The 17481-nt window shown below is 42.2% G+C and overlaps 1 protein-coding gene across 1 annotated transcript in view; it reads left to right on the plus strand.

The window, feature by feature from the left end:
* Positions 1 to 17481, plus strand: part of ABHD3 (abhydrolase domain containing 3, phospholipase) — a 105209-nt gene that overhangs the window by 50509 nt on the left and 37219 nt on the right. Inside the window, exon 5 of the mRNA XM_040432123.1 lies at positions 7424 to 7536. Coding sequence (XP_040288057.1) covers positions 7424 to 7536 — 113 coding nt within the window. The remainder of the gene's footprint in view (positions 1 to 7423; positions 7537 to 17481) is intronic.

Below are 17481 nucleotides of genomic sequence, written 5' to 3' on the forward strand. Positions count from 1 at the left end.
TAACCTCCTAACAATCCCTGAGCCTTTCCCTGACTGCTGACAGTATGAGCAAGTCCTGATGGTGAACGAACTCATACTCTGGAACCTAAGGCCTGCTGACACTGAAGCAAACCCTAACTTAGGGAGCGGGGAATGAGACAGCCAGTACCTTCCACCGTGAAGGGACCAGCTTCTCCCTGAGACCTAGAAGCAACACACGCACAAAGTGGAGAACAGGAGGACTTAGCTTGAGATGAGCGGGAATTAGAGGATCCACAAACAACCTGTATAGAGCTCCAGAAGAAAAATATCAACCGCAAAGTCAGCAGTAAGAGGCGGACTTAAATAGAGCCTCTTAAACAGCTAACGAGCAGAACCTGTGGAGAGGGTGGGATCCTGCCCACAACCACAAACAGATGGGAAACATAGAAAGACCTGTCAGATAGACTCACGTGCTGCAAGTCTATCCGATCTTCTCAGATCTCTCACAGGGGAGGCTATGACAAAACTGCAGTCCACATACATCCCCTCCCTGAGAGCTCTGCAGAGCCCATCCTTTTTTTATTGTCTTTTGACTTTAGTCTATTCAGAGCAGTTTAGTATGCACGTAGTACCAGACATTTGCCTAACAGTCCTTTCACCAGATGCAGACTGAAGGAAACACTTCTATGCGGAGCTTGAAAAAATATCGCTCTTTAGCCTTTAAAAAAAAAAAAAAAAAATATCGCTCTTTGGATCAGATACATGTTTAAGGCTTGAAAATGAAATATAATGTTGTAATTTAATAGACATTAATGAAAGACTTTAGAATGCTCAGAATTTGTTTTACATTTGACTCATAAATGAGAATTCAGTAGTCGTTAAAGGTACTTGTTAAGATGCCCTAATCATCAATCAGTAACATCCTAGGTCTGGTTCCACCATCATTACCGTGAACTCCTTCTTTATCTAAATTGAACATTCTGTGCTGGTTATATGTACTAATTTTGCAATGTATGTTCAGAGCCCTTTACGGTGGGTTGTGGCAAAAATGGGAGTGGATTCAAGAGGTGTGTCTTTTTATAGGGGGGAATGACGTAAAAAGGAGCTGTCATCTCTCCTGACATATCTGTTTTATTGACTACTTGAATCTATTTTGTAATAACAATTCTGGAGCATTGGTTCTTATGACTCTGATGTTCATTCCTTTATTATGTGTGCTAGAAGTTATGAATGAATTACTAGCAGTTTACAGTGAAGGTCCAGATGGGTGTTACCAGCTGGGGTGTCCTTGTACAGGCTGACACTGATTGGATAGAGTCAGGAACAGTGCAGGGACCCCCCCCTAACTGGTAACTCCCATCTGGACCTTCATTGCAGACTGCTAGCAATTTGTTTATAACTTCTAACATGATTAATAAAGGAATGGCACCGCATACTGTCCTAAGAATAGAATTATCATTAAATGGGGAATGCAAGTAGTTACTAAAATAGACATGTCAGGAGAGGTGACACGTCCTCTAATATATTGAGACCTCCTCTATGTACAGAATTAAAAAACTACAATTATATTACTAATCATATACAATATCATGCGGCGGGTGGGGCTATTAATAGTGTAACACATTCCCCTTTCCCCCAAAATTAAGAGTCAGAACTCTCATCATGAGCATTAACCCTGCAATATCCACAAGAAATGTTATACTAGGTACTCCACACACCATAGGCTTCTGCTGCTAATGAAGAGACCCATCACCATGTGTCTCACCCAGAAACCTGCAAACAGGGTTCCCCGGCAGAAATGTTCCTCCCTAAACAGCACCGTGCACATTCTGCACTGAGCTTTAATATTATCTATTTAAATGTGGATGATGCGCCCCTTCCCAAGCAGTCAGATTGAAATGTAATATCCCTTGACCGGAAGAGGAAGGTTCATAATACAGTGATTGCTAGTAATACTGGGCGAATTTACATGTCTGTGTCTTTATAGAGCGTGGAACTCTATACTTCTAGAGTAAATTGGAAATGTCAGACACCTTACATGCATGTTTTAGTAAGTGCTTGTATTCCTCATGAAATGACAATTCTGGAGCATATTTTAAATATGCCATTCCTCTGTTATTCCTACTAAAATATAATGACACCTTGGTGTTAGCATTCCCTTTGTCTGAGGGGTGTGTCCCTAAACAGTCAGCATTGGATCACCATTGTGAGAGTGTGAGAGACATACACCCCCAACTGGTAACACCCATTTGAAAATGTTAACAGAGGAATGGCACGATGCAGCGTTCTGATAAAAGATGCTCCAGAATTGTTATTTTATCAGGAATACAAGTATTCAGTAAAACAGATGTCAGGAGAACTGGCAGGTCCTATTTAAATGATAATATTTTGTCTGCCAGCACAAGTTGGAGTTTAGGAGCTTAGTGCGCTTATGGATTTATTATGGAGTTCAATGTAGACAGTAAGCGTCTAAGCTCCCCCTAGTGGTGGCTGTAGGCAGACAGAATGTATGTTTTAGATCTGTGTCTATGCAGGGCTCTGGTATACTATGTATTAAGAAACTAGTTCTGAATGTTGGAGCTTAGGTATATTATCTTCGAGATGTACTGTACATGATTCAGAATAGTTACGATTCTCCACCAGATGCTTGGTAATGCAGGACAGAGCAATACCTCCGCTTGCAGAGCAATTTTTGAAACTCTTTTAAAAGCTTACAGTCTGCAGACTAGAAGGGCTTTTTCTAATTTATGAACCGTCATATCATTATATGTGACGGTCACACCTAGTTTACGGAGTGGCGGGTCTGAGTCACCTTGTCTATAAATGAAACCAGTCCACCAACCTTACCCTGCATTTCACACGTTTTCTAAACCTTTGGAAGCTTTTTTTTTTTACCTGGAGAATAAATGATTTAGTACAAGGGACCACAATGCACATTTGTGGCAAGCGGTATGAAATCCTTATTAACACAGCTCAAGTGCATTCATGAAATAAACCCCAGTGGGAGCAGATCTGGTAATCAGCTTTAAATATCTCGGCATGTTAAGCGCCTGCTCTGTGTTTAATGTGCTGTTTGCCAAGGTGTTAATCCCATATTAAATTTAGATGTTCTGTCTCGCTGTGAAGTACGGAGGGGAAATATGTGGAGGTTTAGAAGGAAATCTTTTCTCTTCAATGAACTGTTTGTGGGAAAAAAAAATTGTGCTAATTAAATGCTTCCTGACTGAACAAGGGGGTCTCTATAGGTTTCCACGTGGCTTTCACTGTTCTCAGTGTAAGGCCTCATGCACACGGCCGTGCCGTTTTTTGCGGTCTGCAAACCGCGGATCCGCAAAAAACGGAAGCCGCCCGTGTTGCCTTCCACAAAGCGCGGACAAGAATAGGATATGTTATATTTTTTTAGCGGGGCCGCGGAATGGAGCCACGGATGCGCACAGCACACGGAGTGCTATCCGCATCTTTTGCGGCCCCATTGAAGTGAATGGGTCCGCATTTGGCGGCTCGGATGTGGACCCAAACAATGGTTGTGTGCATGAGGCCTAAGAAATACTACAATAACTAGATATGACAACTAAACTAGACTGTTTAACCCATTCAGGACCCTGCCATTTTTCACCTTAAAGAGGACCTTTCATCTGGCAAAACATTTTGAACTAAGTATCATGATCTGTACAGCGTCGCCTAGGGATCTCACTGCACTTACTATTATCCCTGGGCGCCGCTCCGTTCTCCTGCTATGCCCTCCGGTATGTTCGGTCACTTGGTTATAGTAGGAGGAGACTGCCCTTGTTCTCCTGGGCGTCTCCTTCTCCCAGGCTGTAGCGCTGGCCAATCGCGGCGCAGAGCTCACAACCTGGGAGTTTTCCCCATATGTGGTCATAAACTGCTGTACGGGCACACAGTATTGCGCAGAAGGAAAGGAACGCCATATGGTTTTTGGAAAGCAGATTTCACTGGGATAATTTTAAGCTGCCATGTCACATTTGAAGACCCCCTGATGCACCCCTAGAGTAGAGACTCCCAAAAAGTGACGCCATTTTAGAAACTACACCCCTCAAGGTATACAAAACAGATTTTACAAACTTTGTTAACCCTTTAGGTGTTCCACAAGAATTTATGGAAAATAGAGATGAAATTTCAGAATTTCACTTTTTGTCAATTTTGTCTCTGGGAAATCTCCACTGCGGTAAAATGGGTGAAAAAAACACCAGAAAAAGATATACTGAATATATATATATATATATATATATATATATATACAGTTGCAAGAAAAAGTATGTGAACCCTTTGACCAATTTGGATTTCTGCACAAATTGGTCATAAAATGTGATCTGATCTTCCTCTAAATCACAACAATAGACAATCACAGTCTGCTTAAACTAATAACACACAAAGAAATAAATGTTACCATGTTTTTATTGAACACACCATGTAAACATTCACAGTGCAGGTGGAAAAAGTATGCGATCCCTTGGATTTAATAACTGGTTGAACCTCCTTTGGCAGCAATAACTTCAGCCAAACGTTTCCTGTAGTTGCAGATCAGACGTGCACAACGGTCAGGAGTAATTCTTGACCATTCCTCTTTACAGAACTGTTTCAGTTCAGCAATATTCTTGGGATGTCTGGTTTAAATCGCTTTCTTGAGGTCATGTCACAGCATCTTAATTGGGTTGAGGTCAGGACTCTGAGTTGACCACTCCAGAAGGCATATTTTCTTCTGTTTAAGCCATTCTGTTGTTGATTTACTTCTATGCTTTGGGTCGTTGTCCTGTTGCAACACCCATCTTCTGTTGAGCTTCAGCTGGTGGACAGATGGCCTTAAGTTCTCCTGCAAAATGTCTTGATAAACTTGGGAATTCATTTTTCCTTCGATGATAGCAATCCGTCCAGGCCCTGACGCAGCAAAGCAGCCCAAACCATGATGCGCCCACTACCATACTTCACAGTTGGGATGAGGTTTTGATTTTGGTGTGCTGTGCCTCTTTTTCTCCACACATAGTGTTGTGTGTTTCTTCCTAACAACTCAACTTTGGTTTCATCTGTCCACAGAATATTTTGACAGTACTGCTGTGGAACATCCAGGTGCTCTTGTGCAAACTGTAAACGTGCAGCAATGTTTTTTTTTGGACAGCAGTGGCTTCCTCTGTGGTATCCTCCCATGAAATCCATTTTTGTTTAGTGTTTTACGTATCGTAGATTCGCTAACAGAGATTTTAGCATATGCCAGAGACTTTTGTAAGTCTTTAGCTGACACTCTAGGATTCTTCTTCACCTCATTGAGCAGTCTGCTCTGTGCTCTTGCAGGCATCTTTACAGGACGGCCACTCCTAGGGAGAGTAGCAGCAGTGCTGAACTTTCTCCATTTATAGACAATTTGTCTTACCGTGGACTGATGAACAGCAAGGCTTTTGGAGATACTTTTATAACCCTTTCCAGCTTTATGCAAGTCAACAATTCTTAATCGTAGGTCTTCTGAGAGCTCTTTTGTGCGAGGCATCATTCACATCGGGCAATGCTTCTTGTGAAAAGCAAATCCAGAACTAGTGTGTGTGTTTTATAGGGCAGGGCAGCTGTAACCAACACCTCCAATCTCATCTCATTGATTGGACTCCAGTTGGCTGACACCTCACTCCAATTAGCTCTTGGAGATGTCATTAGTCTAGGGGTTGACATACTTTTTCCACCTGCACTGTGAATGTTTACATGGTGTGTTCAATAAAAACATGGTAACATTTAATTCTTTGTGTGTTATTAGTTTAAGCAGACTGCGATTGTCTATTGTTGTGACTTAGATGAAGATCAGATCACATTTTATGACCAATTTGTGCAGAAATCCATATAATTTCAAAGGGTTCACATACTTTTTCTTGCAACTGTATATATATACTCACCTCCTGAATACAGAAGTGATAATATGATATGAACATGTTTTCAAGACTCCATTTAAATTATGCAATGTTGGTGGCCCGAATTGGCAGACGCTGGGCCAACACAAGTAGGCCGGGCCAATGGAAGTAGGAGGGTCCTACAGTACTATAGTGCAGCACAAAATACTGCCACAGCAGAACCAAATACCACGGTGCAGCACAAAATACCGTCACAGCAGAACCAAATACCACGGTGCAGCACGAAATACCGTCGCAGCAGAACCAAATACCACGGTGCAGCACAAAATACTACTGCCGCCCCCTCTCTGCACTATTCAATGGTATCACTGTCCTGAGGACGGTGATACAGTTAAGTTCAGGAGGCGCTTATTTCTACATACTGATATGTTGGAATGAGTGATAAGTTGTTCTTATCACTTAAAACACGATCAGTCTTTTGTGTAGAGCGGGCAGTGATCGGGAATGAGGCAGTTAATTTCCAATCAGTCTGCGCTCGTTAGCTGCATTTACATGCAGCAGTGATCAGTGATGTATGGAGATTAATGACTGACACTACGATCCTTCATCCACTTCTAGCTCCTTTGTTTGTCCCTTTTTTCAAAGGGGATGTTCTGCCGACAAAGGAGGATTTCTGGTGCCAAATGAACGATGCAATCACCCGTCAAGCAAGTGTTTGTTTGTTGGGGGATCGGCAACACCTTTGCACAGGCCCATTGCTGGGAAGAAGTGTTCTTAGGACCCTTTTTTTCTGATAACTGATATCCCCCTGTAAAAGCACCCTAGCTCTCTGGCTCCTGGTGTGGATCATGAGTGAGAATCTTAGTTATTAGGGTTCTTCATGCAGGGTCACCTACAGGTGACTTGTGTGCCTAAACGTAAATCCTGCTCTGCATATTACAAACCTCATTGTCCTTTCTTGTTTGCTTTTAAAGTATCATCTGTACAATTTCTACAGTGCTATGTAATGTTGTTACATGTATGTTGACATAGAATTGGAGTAGTCTACCTTTTCTGTATGTCCTTGATATTAAATGCATCTGTCAGCAGACTTGTACCTGTGAAACTGGCTGGCCTGTTGTATGTGCACTTGGCAGCTGAAGCCATGTATGTGGGTCTCATGTTCAAGTTTTAATATATACAAATGAGCCGCTAGGAGCAACGGGGATGTTGCCATTACACCTAGAGGCTCTGCTCTCTCTGCAACTGCAGTGCCTTCTGCACTTTGATTGACAGGGCCAGGGATTATGGTGTTTTCACTACCTCTTCCTGTCAATCAAAGAGCAGAGGGTGCAGCAGTTGCAGACAAAGCAGGGCCTCTAGGTGTAATGGTAACGCCCCCGTTGCTCCTAGAGGCTGATTTGCATATATTAAAACTTTGTTATTTCTAGCAATGCGGACACATATGAACATGGCACCAACATGGATGCCTTTAGCTGCCAAGTAACAAGTCAGCCAGTGTCATAGGCACAAATCTGCTGACAGGTGCCTTTAACTTTATAATTAAGGGTGGCTTTTACTAGTAGTTACTGTATATTATTCTTATTGTAGTGTCTTCTGACTTCTTCTCTCAGACACCAAGGACCTATTGTGCGGCGAACACAGACGATTTGGAGACAGTCATTCAGCATGTGCATACACTATACCCAGAAGCTCCACTTATGGCAGCTGGTGTTTCCATGGGCGGGTAAGATCCATTACAATCTGCCTGCTGTAAAATATTCCATGTCATTCCTTTGTTTTCACGACATAGGATATGATAAGCTGTTCGGCACAGAAAACCATGAAGTATTAACCAATTTTACTATGCAACATTCTTTTTACTTTTTACAATTATTTTTATTATCATTTTGAATATATAGCAACAACATAGGCGATACAGGTTACAAATATAGAGGTAGAAGTGGAAAGTACAATGGTAAATATGCTCATGATCGTCAGTCTTTACAGAACTGGTAAACCATTGTGCTATTACAATGCATGTTCAGTTAAACAAAGTCGCCAAGTAGGCAAAATCTAGAGACAAATCGAAAGTGAACAATAACAGCAGTTCCAATTTGGTTATTAGGGTACTTTCACATTAGCGGCAGGGGACTTCGGCAGGCTGTTCCGGCGGGTGAACAGCCTGTCGGATCCGTCCTGCCGCTAGTTCATGTGTGCCCCCGGACTGCCGCTCCGTCCCCATTGACTATAATGGGGACCGGGGCGGAGTTCCGGCGGCAGCACGGCAGTGTACGGCGAGAGGCAGCCGGACTAAAAGTACTGCATGCAGTACTTTTAGTCCGGCTGCCTCTCGCTGTGCCGCCACCGGTACTCCGCCCCCGCCCCCATTATAGTCAATGGCGACGGAGCGGCAGTCCGGGGGCACATGTGAACTAGCAGCAGGACGTATCCGACAGCTGTTCACCCGCCAGAACAGCCTGCCGGAGTCCCCTGCCGCTAATGTGAAACTAGCCTAAGTCTTATTGTTGTAACCTAACTCGAAAAGTAAAAACGGGATAACAGGGAGGGAGGTCTAGGTGAGAGGGGGGAGGGGGTTAATGGCTCTCATGACCCACTGTAGCGTTCTATTTTGTTCAGACTAGATTATATGTTCCTAGAAGAATAGGAATGTGAGAGGGGAGAAGGGTATTTAATATTGCGGAGGGCGAATTTAAGCTCAATAAAAGTCTCTTATTAGGCCTCTTTCACACTTACGTTGTCCGGATCCGTCGTGTACTCCATTTGCCGGAAGTGCCCGCCGGATCCGTAACACCGCAAGTGAACTGAAAGCATTTGAAGACGGATCCGTCTTCAAAATGCGTTCAGTGTTACTATGGCAGCCAGGACGCTATTAAAGTCCTGGTTGCCATAGTAGTAGTGGGGAGCGGGGGAGCAGTATACTTACCGTCCGTGCGGCTCCCGGGGCGCTCCAGAATGACGTCAGGGCTCCCCATGCGCATGGATGACGTGATCCATGCGATCACGTCATCCATGCGCGTGGGGCGCCCTGACGTCACTCTGAAGCGCCCCGGGAGCCGCACGGACGGTAAGTATACTGCTCCCCCGCTCCCCACTACACTTTACCATGGCAAACAGGACTTTAGCGTCCTGGCAGCCATGGTAACCATTCAGAAAAAGCTAAACGTCGAATCCGGTAATGCGCCGAAACAACGTTTAGCTTAAGGCCGGATCCAGATTAATGCCTTTCAATAGGCCTTGCGGCAAGTGTTAAGGATTTTTGACCGGAGCAAAAAGCGCAGCATGCTGCAGTATTTTCTCCGGCCAAAAAACGTTCCGTTCCGGAACGGAAGACATCCTGATGCATCCTGAACGGATTTCTCTCCATTCAGAATGCATGGGGATAATCCTGATCAGGATTCTTCCGGCATAGAGCCCCGACGACGGAACTCTATGCCGGAACAGAACAACGCAAGTGTGAAAGAGCCCTTACTCGAAGTGTCTGAATTTTGCCCAGGGAGACCTGGAAGAACTATGCAACATTCTTATTAGGCCTTATGCACACAACCGTTTTTCAGGTCCGCATCCGAGCTGCAGTTTCTGCGGCTCGGGTGCGGACCCATTCACTTCAATGGGGCCGCAAAAGATGCGGACAGCACTCCATGTGCTGTCCGCATCCTTTGCTCCGTTCCGTGGCCCCGCAAAAAAAAATATAGCATGTCCTATTCGTGTCCGTTTTGCGGACAAGAATAGGCATTTCTACAATGGACCGCCCATTCCGTTCTGCAAATTGCGGAAGGCACACGGGCGGCTTCCGTTTTTTGCGGACCGCAAAAAACTGAACGGTCGTGTGCATGAGGCCTTAGGGAGATAAAAAAAAAAAGAACTATTCTGCTTATAGGGATGGCAGTATGGCTGCACTCAGACTACACAGGGTTTATTTGTAGTCTGTTACCTTGTAGACTCCAAATTGTACAATGATTTTACCCAAGTAATAAAAAAAGACATTGAGAAGCTGTACATGCCCTTTAAGCTGGCCTAACAGATTACGGCTTGTTCACATCTGTGTTGAGCTTTCGTCCTTCTGATCCTTGAGAACAACAGAAATATTGAAAAAAGTGATCTTTAAATGAATCGAATGATGAAAAAGATTCTGTTTATATCCACTATCTATTGACTAGCATGTTAAAAAAAACTGAACTCTCCATGACATCATGCATCAGTTTTTTTTGTCAAAATAGAAAGTTCTGCTGACAGGACTTTTAATTCCTCCAAAAATGACAGTAACTAAGGCTACTTTCACACTTGCGTTCGGGGTTCCGCTTGTGAGCTCCGTTTGAAGGCTCTCACAAGCGGCCCCGAACGCATCCGTACAGCCCCAATGCATTCTGGCAGCGTTCAGCCTCCGCTCCGCTCAGCAGGCGGACACCCGAACGCAGCTTGCAGCGTTCGGGTGTCCGCCTTGCCGTGCGGAGCCAAACGGATCCGTCCAGACTTACAATGTAAGTCAATGGGGACGGATCCGTTTGAAGTTGACCCAATATGGTGCAATTTCAAACGGATCCGTCCCCCATTGACTTTCAATGCAAAGTCTGGACGGATCCGTCTGACTAACTTTCACACTTAGATTTTTTTCTGAAATATAATGCAGACGGATCCGTTCTGAACGGATCCCAACGTTTGCATTATAGGAGCGGATCCGTCTGTGCAGACACCAGACGGACCCGCTCTGAACGCAAGTGTGAAAGTAGCCTAAGCATACATGATAATCTAAAGCAGCCATTCAAAGAAATGGGGCATAAAACACATTTTTTAACCAGAAGACTGGAAAAGTCTTCAGATGATTGTGATCCCGTCACCTAATCTCTGATAGCAATGAGGATGGGGCATCATTTTGTGTCCTGTAAAGCTAGAGACAGGAGATTCTGGCACACAGCAGGGCACAAATATTACAGTTTTCCCTGAGCTCTGCGTGCAGGGGAAGAGACATGCAGAGGAAGTATTAAACATTTAAGATACTGCAAAACTTTGAAATAAAAGATAAAGGAACCAAAAGTGGAAAAAAACTGCTTATGTATATTATTAGAATATACTCTGCCCTAAACCCCTGAAGACGCCAGATTAGCTGGCGAAACATGTCGAGGGGCAGCGTTTGAGATTTTAGACAGCTAGTGTCAATGGTTACAAGGAATCAAAGAATATCTAATGTAGCATTCAGTGCAGGAACAGAAGCATTTAGAGCATGTGGCAGCTGCTATCATGACTCACTTTATCCCTGTATTTGGGGAATGGTGGAGGTCACAGTTACGGGGACTCTAACCTATGGTCAGTGTTAAGGGGCGGGTGCTGTGGAGGTCCCATTTTAAGAAGGCGGGCAATGTGGGGGGTCAGTGTTAAGGGATGGGGGACTGTGGAGGTTACTGTTAGGGGGCGGGCTACTGTAGATGTCACTGTTATAGGTGATACTGTCGATATCTTTTAACGACACACACAAACATTAAATGAAATACAGTGGATATAAAAAGTCTACACACCCCTTTTAAAATGTCAGGTTTCTGTGATGTAAAAAAAAGAGACAAAGATAAATAATTTCAGAACTTTTTCCACCTTTTTAATGTGACCTATAAACTGTACAACTCAATTGAAAAACAAACTGAAATCTTTTAGGTAGAGGGAAGAAAACAAAAAAATATATATATATATGGTTGCATAAGTGTGCACACCCTTAAACTAATACTTTGTTGAAGCACCGTTTGATTTTATTACAGCACTCAGTCTTTTTGGGTATGAGTCTATCAGCATGGCACATTTTGACTTGGCAAGATTTGCCCACTCTTCTTTGCAAAAACACTCCAAATCTGTCAGATTGCGAGGGCATCTCCTGTGCACAGCCCTCTTCAGATCACCCCACAGATTTTCAATCGGATTCAGGTCTGAGCTCTGGCTGGGCCATTCCAAAACTTTCATCTTCTTCTGGTGAAGCCATTCCTTGGTTGATTTGGATGTATGCTTTGGGTCAGTGTCATGCTGAAAGATGAAGTTCCTCTTCATGTTCAGCTTTCTAGCAGAAGCCTGAAGTTTTTGTGCCAATATTGACTGGTATTTGGAACTGTTCATAATTCCCTCTAGCTTAACTAAGGCCCCAGTTCCAGCTGAAGAAAAACAGCCCCAAAGCATGATTCTGCCACCACCGTGCTTCACTGTGGGTATGGCGTTCCTTTGGTGATGTTTTTGCACCAAACATATCTTTTGGAATTATGGCCAAAAAGTTCAACCTTGGTTTCATCAGACCATAACACCTTTTCCCACATGCATTTTGGAGACTTCAGATGTGTTTTTGCAAAATGTAGCCTGGCTTGGATGTTTTTCTTCGTAAGAAAAGGCTTTCGTCTTGCCACTCTACCCCATAGCCCAGAAATATGAAGAATACGGGAGATTGTTGTCACATGTGCCACACAGCCAGTACTTGCCAGATATTCCTGCAGCTCCTTTAATGTTGTGTAGGCCTCTTGGTAGCCTCCCAGACCAGTTTTCTTCTCGTCTTTTCATCAATTTTGTAGGGACGTCCAGATCTTGGTATTGTCACTGTTGTGCCATATTTTCTCCACTTGATGATGACTGTCTCCACTGTGTTCCATGGTATATCTAATGCCTTGGAAATTCTTTTGTACTCTTCTCATGACTGATACCTTTTAACAATGAGATCCCTCTGATGCTTTGGAAGCTCTCTGTGGACCATGGCTTTTGCTGTGGGATGCGACTAAGAAAATGTCAGGAAAGACCAACTAGAGCAGCTGAACTTTATTTGGGGTTAATCAGAGGCACTTTAAATGATGGCAGGTGTATGCTGACTCCTATTTAACATGATTTTGAATGTGATTGCTTAATTCTGAACACAGCTACATCCCCAGTAATAAGAGGGTGTGCACACTTATGCAACCACATTATTTTAGTTTTTTTTTTGTTTTCTTCCCTCCACCTAAAAGATTTCAGTTTGTTTTTCAATTTAGTGGTACAGTTTATAGGTCACATTAAAGGTGGAAAAAGTTCTGAAATGATTTATCTTTGTCTCATTTTTTTACATCACAGAAACCTGACATTTTAACAGGGGTGTGTAGACTTTTTATATCCACTGTAGATGAAATGTACCCGGGTCCTTCTGCTAGTGTTATATAAGGCACATTTGATGGTTCACATAATGTTAAATTCTTATGCTTAAAGGCTAATTTTGCCACAAAAGCTCTACCAGCCTAAGGGTATATTCACACTTTGCAGAATGTGTTAATATATCCTAACAAAACCCCTAGTTCTATGCACATTTTGCCAATTTTTCTACTTATATCCAGTGTATCAAGCGCATGTTCTCTACATAGCTCAGGACTGGGAGCCATCTTGGATGGAGTCTCCCACCCTTTTCCCTCTCGGGTCCTTATGTGAATTATTGCCTGTGATCCTTACAGCTAGGTCTGTAGGGAGACTAGACTCTGATCCCTGGTACTGGAAATTATAGTATAGAAGAAGGCTCCAGCACCAAGCGTAGACGTTTCAACATTCCCAATCTTTATTCATCAACATGTTCAATATGGATACAGCAATCAGTGGAACTGTCTCCCACTTAATCCCAGAGAATCTACGCGTTTCGAACAGTAGTGTTCTTAGTCATGATCTGAGGTGTCTGACATGTTGTGCATTGAAATAGGGTCCAACTCCAGTCAGAGATGTAAAACATGCAAAGTCTCTAAAATTACCAAAGAATTTCACAATTCTACACATTCTGAAATTTTCCCCATTAAGAGCTATATAAATTGCAATACAGCTGGAGTCATTTACATTATCACATGTACCTCATGTGATTTAATGTATGTGGGATGCACAACCAGGAAATTTAAGGATAGGTTACGGGAGCATTTAAATTACATCGCTAACCCTTTAACAACAGGGATATCTAATGCAGCTAATCACTTCATAAACGTCCATAGCCGCAATACTGATACCTTCCTTACATTTGCATTCGAACGTGTCACATTATCACAAAGGGGCGGTAATATTAAACAAAAAACCCTCTTACGAGAAGCATTTTGGATTTGGAGACTGAACACGAGATGTCCGCAAGGTCTCAACCTCAAAAAGGAATTAATGTACTTATATTGAAGGTGTGATGCAGCATAGCCATTATTGCCTTGTTTTTATTTTCATACCTATATAAGTAAATATTTGTTTTCATATATAGTTATTTTTAAACATATGGTTCTTCTTTTCCTCTCAGTTTGAGATAGATCCCCTTTACAACTAGGGTGTCCCATCTAGTTACATGTACATTTGATATTATTTGGGAACTTTCAATAATACATACATATAGTTTTTTGATATTAAAATATCGCAGGTATACATATATACCATACCAAAAGTCTATGTGCAATCTGCTATTAAATATGTGAAAATAACATATACAGACATCGACAAACCAACAATGTCAAATATCTATATGTATGTCACAAAATTGCCCGTCATACCTATACGTAGGTTATCAAATTGTCCACTATTTGTAATAACAATTGATAAAAAATAAAATATAAAATCACAATGAAAACACAAAATATAAATTGTTATTACAGACATCAAAATAAGTAGACCTATATACTTTCAACTTATGTATAAAAAGTATATTTAGTATATGATGTCGCATAAAAACGGAATTACTACAATAAGGGGGACATAACACAGTGGACTGGCTTACAATATAAAATACTAATCTAAGCTATTCAAGTTACCATTTGATATATGAGAAGTCATATGGAGAACAAGCTTCTACATTAACATATCCACTGATATCACTTATTTTCACACAGCAAATTATAAAAATATAAAAATATAATAACCCCAAAATAAGGTAAAAACAATATAAATAAATTTTTGATTTAAATAAACAGTATAATCATAGAACTTCTCTTTTTTCTCTACTGAAATAGCTGTATCTACAAGTTACTATATCTCAGATAGAAATATCAACCCTAATTATAATGATTATTTATGTAGGATTTTCTGTAACCATCTTACCATCTGATGTTCCCAGACTCCGGCCTCAGTTCACACTACATGGTTTCCGTGAATATGATGGCAACTGACCTCAGAGGATTAATCATTGTAGCAAGAGAAAAACACCACAGGGTGTAGCATTTAACTAAACTATGTTTGCTACAATCTTCTGACCACTTGATATGCGCCGATTACGGCTCCAGTTCACACCATGTGATTTTTATGAATATAATTTTGGATGTATTTAGATCTTTATTTTCATCTAGTGGAAATTTTCCCCTTCTTCTGTTGTTTTACCCCTACCTGGGAACATGAATTTTGCAGCCATGGCTATTTTGAAAGGAAGGATCATCATTTTGAAAGTATGTCATTTATTATAATGTACTGAATATGATGCGGTCAATCTACAATAGAATATATTCCTATGATGCTATTATTCCAGTTCAATATCTGCTACCAATGCTACCTTTTACTCTGTAGGGTCAATACATTTGTATTGATAAGAAAAACCATATGATTTTCTATTATATTACATGCTTGTTACTATTAGGATGTATAATTTATGTCACGGGTGAGAATGTTCGTGCAGGTGTCTCACATGATTCTAATTGTCTTTGTGTCCACCCTACTTCCCCAAACTCCTCCTGGGGGGCGGGGAGACTGGAGTTGGACCCGATTTCAATGCAGAACATGTCAGACACCTCAGATCATGACTAAGAACACTACTGTTCGAAACGCGTAGATTCTCTGGGATTAAGTGGGAGACAGTGCCACTGATTGCTGTATCCATATGGAACATGTTGATGAATAAAGATTGGGATTGTTGAAACGTCTACGCTTGGTGCTGGAGCCTTCTTCTATACTTGAATTTACATCGAGGACTGGCTTGAGTCCGCCCCCGTGCACCGCTACATAGGACACCGGAGGTGAGCTGGCTATTACCTTTTTCTTCTTATACTGGAAATTATGTCATCTGACAGATGAAGACAGGAGGACATCATGTGGAGCAGATTGAGGAAAAACAGTAAAATGTCATTATTTTTATTTTTTTATTAAACTTGGACTAAAGGGTTTGTTCCAACTTACATTTATGGCATGTGGCCCCAAACATTAAAAATCATGAGTGTTTGCAATTACAATTATCTTCGAGCTGTAGCTCCCTATATAAAAGGTTGACCATTTGCGCGTCTCTTCTTCTAGCTGCGCACTGAGATGGCGTGTGCGCAGTCTGGCTGTTCAGCTGCGCTTGTCTGGTGTGGAAAAAAAGCCTCACTCCTAGTGACCACTAGAACCAGCAGTGATATTACAGAGAGTGTGAATCAGCACACACAGAGCGATTATGGGAAATGTAGTTTTCACTACATCCGTGAGCACTGGACTGCCCAGACAGACATGTTAACTAGCCAGTAATACCAGAGTCATGGGTGTGGAGAGGCAGGACGGTAGGAGTTGGGAAATTGTCCATTAGTCTACATATACAGAATCTTGATGATTTGAGAATTTGGAAAAGTAAGATGGGAACTTGGTATGACACTTCTAAATTATACTACAGTCTTTTTTCTAATTTCTTTGAATTAATAATTTGATTCAGCACCAAAGAAAGAAAATGTTGCTAGGGCTCTGTGAGAACGTTGGGCTAGAGCCAGTTTCTTTGTAATTCTACTCCTACTGCATCCCCCTTCTTTAAGCAATGGAGTTCAACACCAAACAAGTGCTTACTATCATGGAGAACAGGGGGTTACAAATCATCATTCAGATACAAGCACAGCTATTTATTCTTTCTGTGTTTCCAAATGTTTATCTCTTTATATTGTACTTTATTATCGTCTGCGGCCAATATGACAATTGTGATTTGTTAAAGCGAACCTTTCACCTGGATTTCACTTAATAAACTATTAAAAGTACCTTATAGATCATCCTCATTGTGTTATCATACGGTCTTGTCCCGCTTTTCTGGCATGTATATGCATGGAAAAATCGCTTTATAAAGTACTCTTCTCCAGCTCCACAAGTCACGGTAGAAGTCAAGGGGGTAGCCCTTCCCTCACTCCAGGCTGTAACTCCCCTGCCCTAACCCCGCCTCTATGCAGTCTAATTGACACCCGGCTCAGTCGCCGGGACTGCGCCTGTACAGGCGGCGCATGCGCCGTCGGACTCAAGCGCGATCCTGTAACTGAATCGCGCGTGAGGAAGAGAAGACAGGCAGGCATCGGGGACGGTGCATGCGCGATTCAGTTACAGGATCGCGCTTGAGTCCGACGGTGCATGCGCCGCCTGTACAAGCGTGGTCCCGGCGACTGAGCCGGGTGTCAATTAGACTGCATAGAGGTGGGGTTAGGGCAGGGGAGTTACAGCCTGGAGTGAGGGAAGGGCTACCCCCTTGACTTCTACCGTGACTTGTGGAGCTGGAGAAGAGTACTTTATAAGGCGATTTTTCCATGCATATACATGACAGAAAAGCGGGACAAGACCGTGTGCTAACACAATGAGGATGATCTATAAGGTACTTTTAATAGTTTATTAAGTGAAATCCAGGTGAAAGGTTCGCTTTAAGCTTAATATTTGTATTTTAGGGGTGCTATATATGCCATAAAATATAAAATACTCAAAAAAATGTCTTCATTTCAACAACAGGCTGGCCATGCACATTAGATAC

This window comes from Bufo bufo, chromosome 5 (assembly GCF_905171765.1).
Source record: "Bufo bufo chromosome 5, aBufBuf1.1, whole genome shotgun sequence".
In the NCBI taxonomy this organism is placed as follows: Eukaryota; Metazoa; Chordata; class Amphibia; order Anura; family Bufonidae; genus Bufo; species Bufo bufo.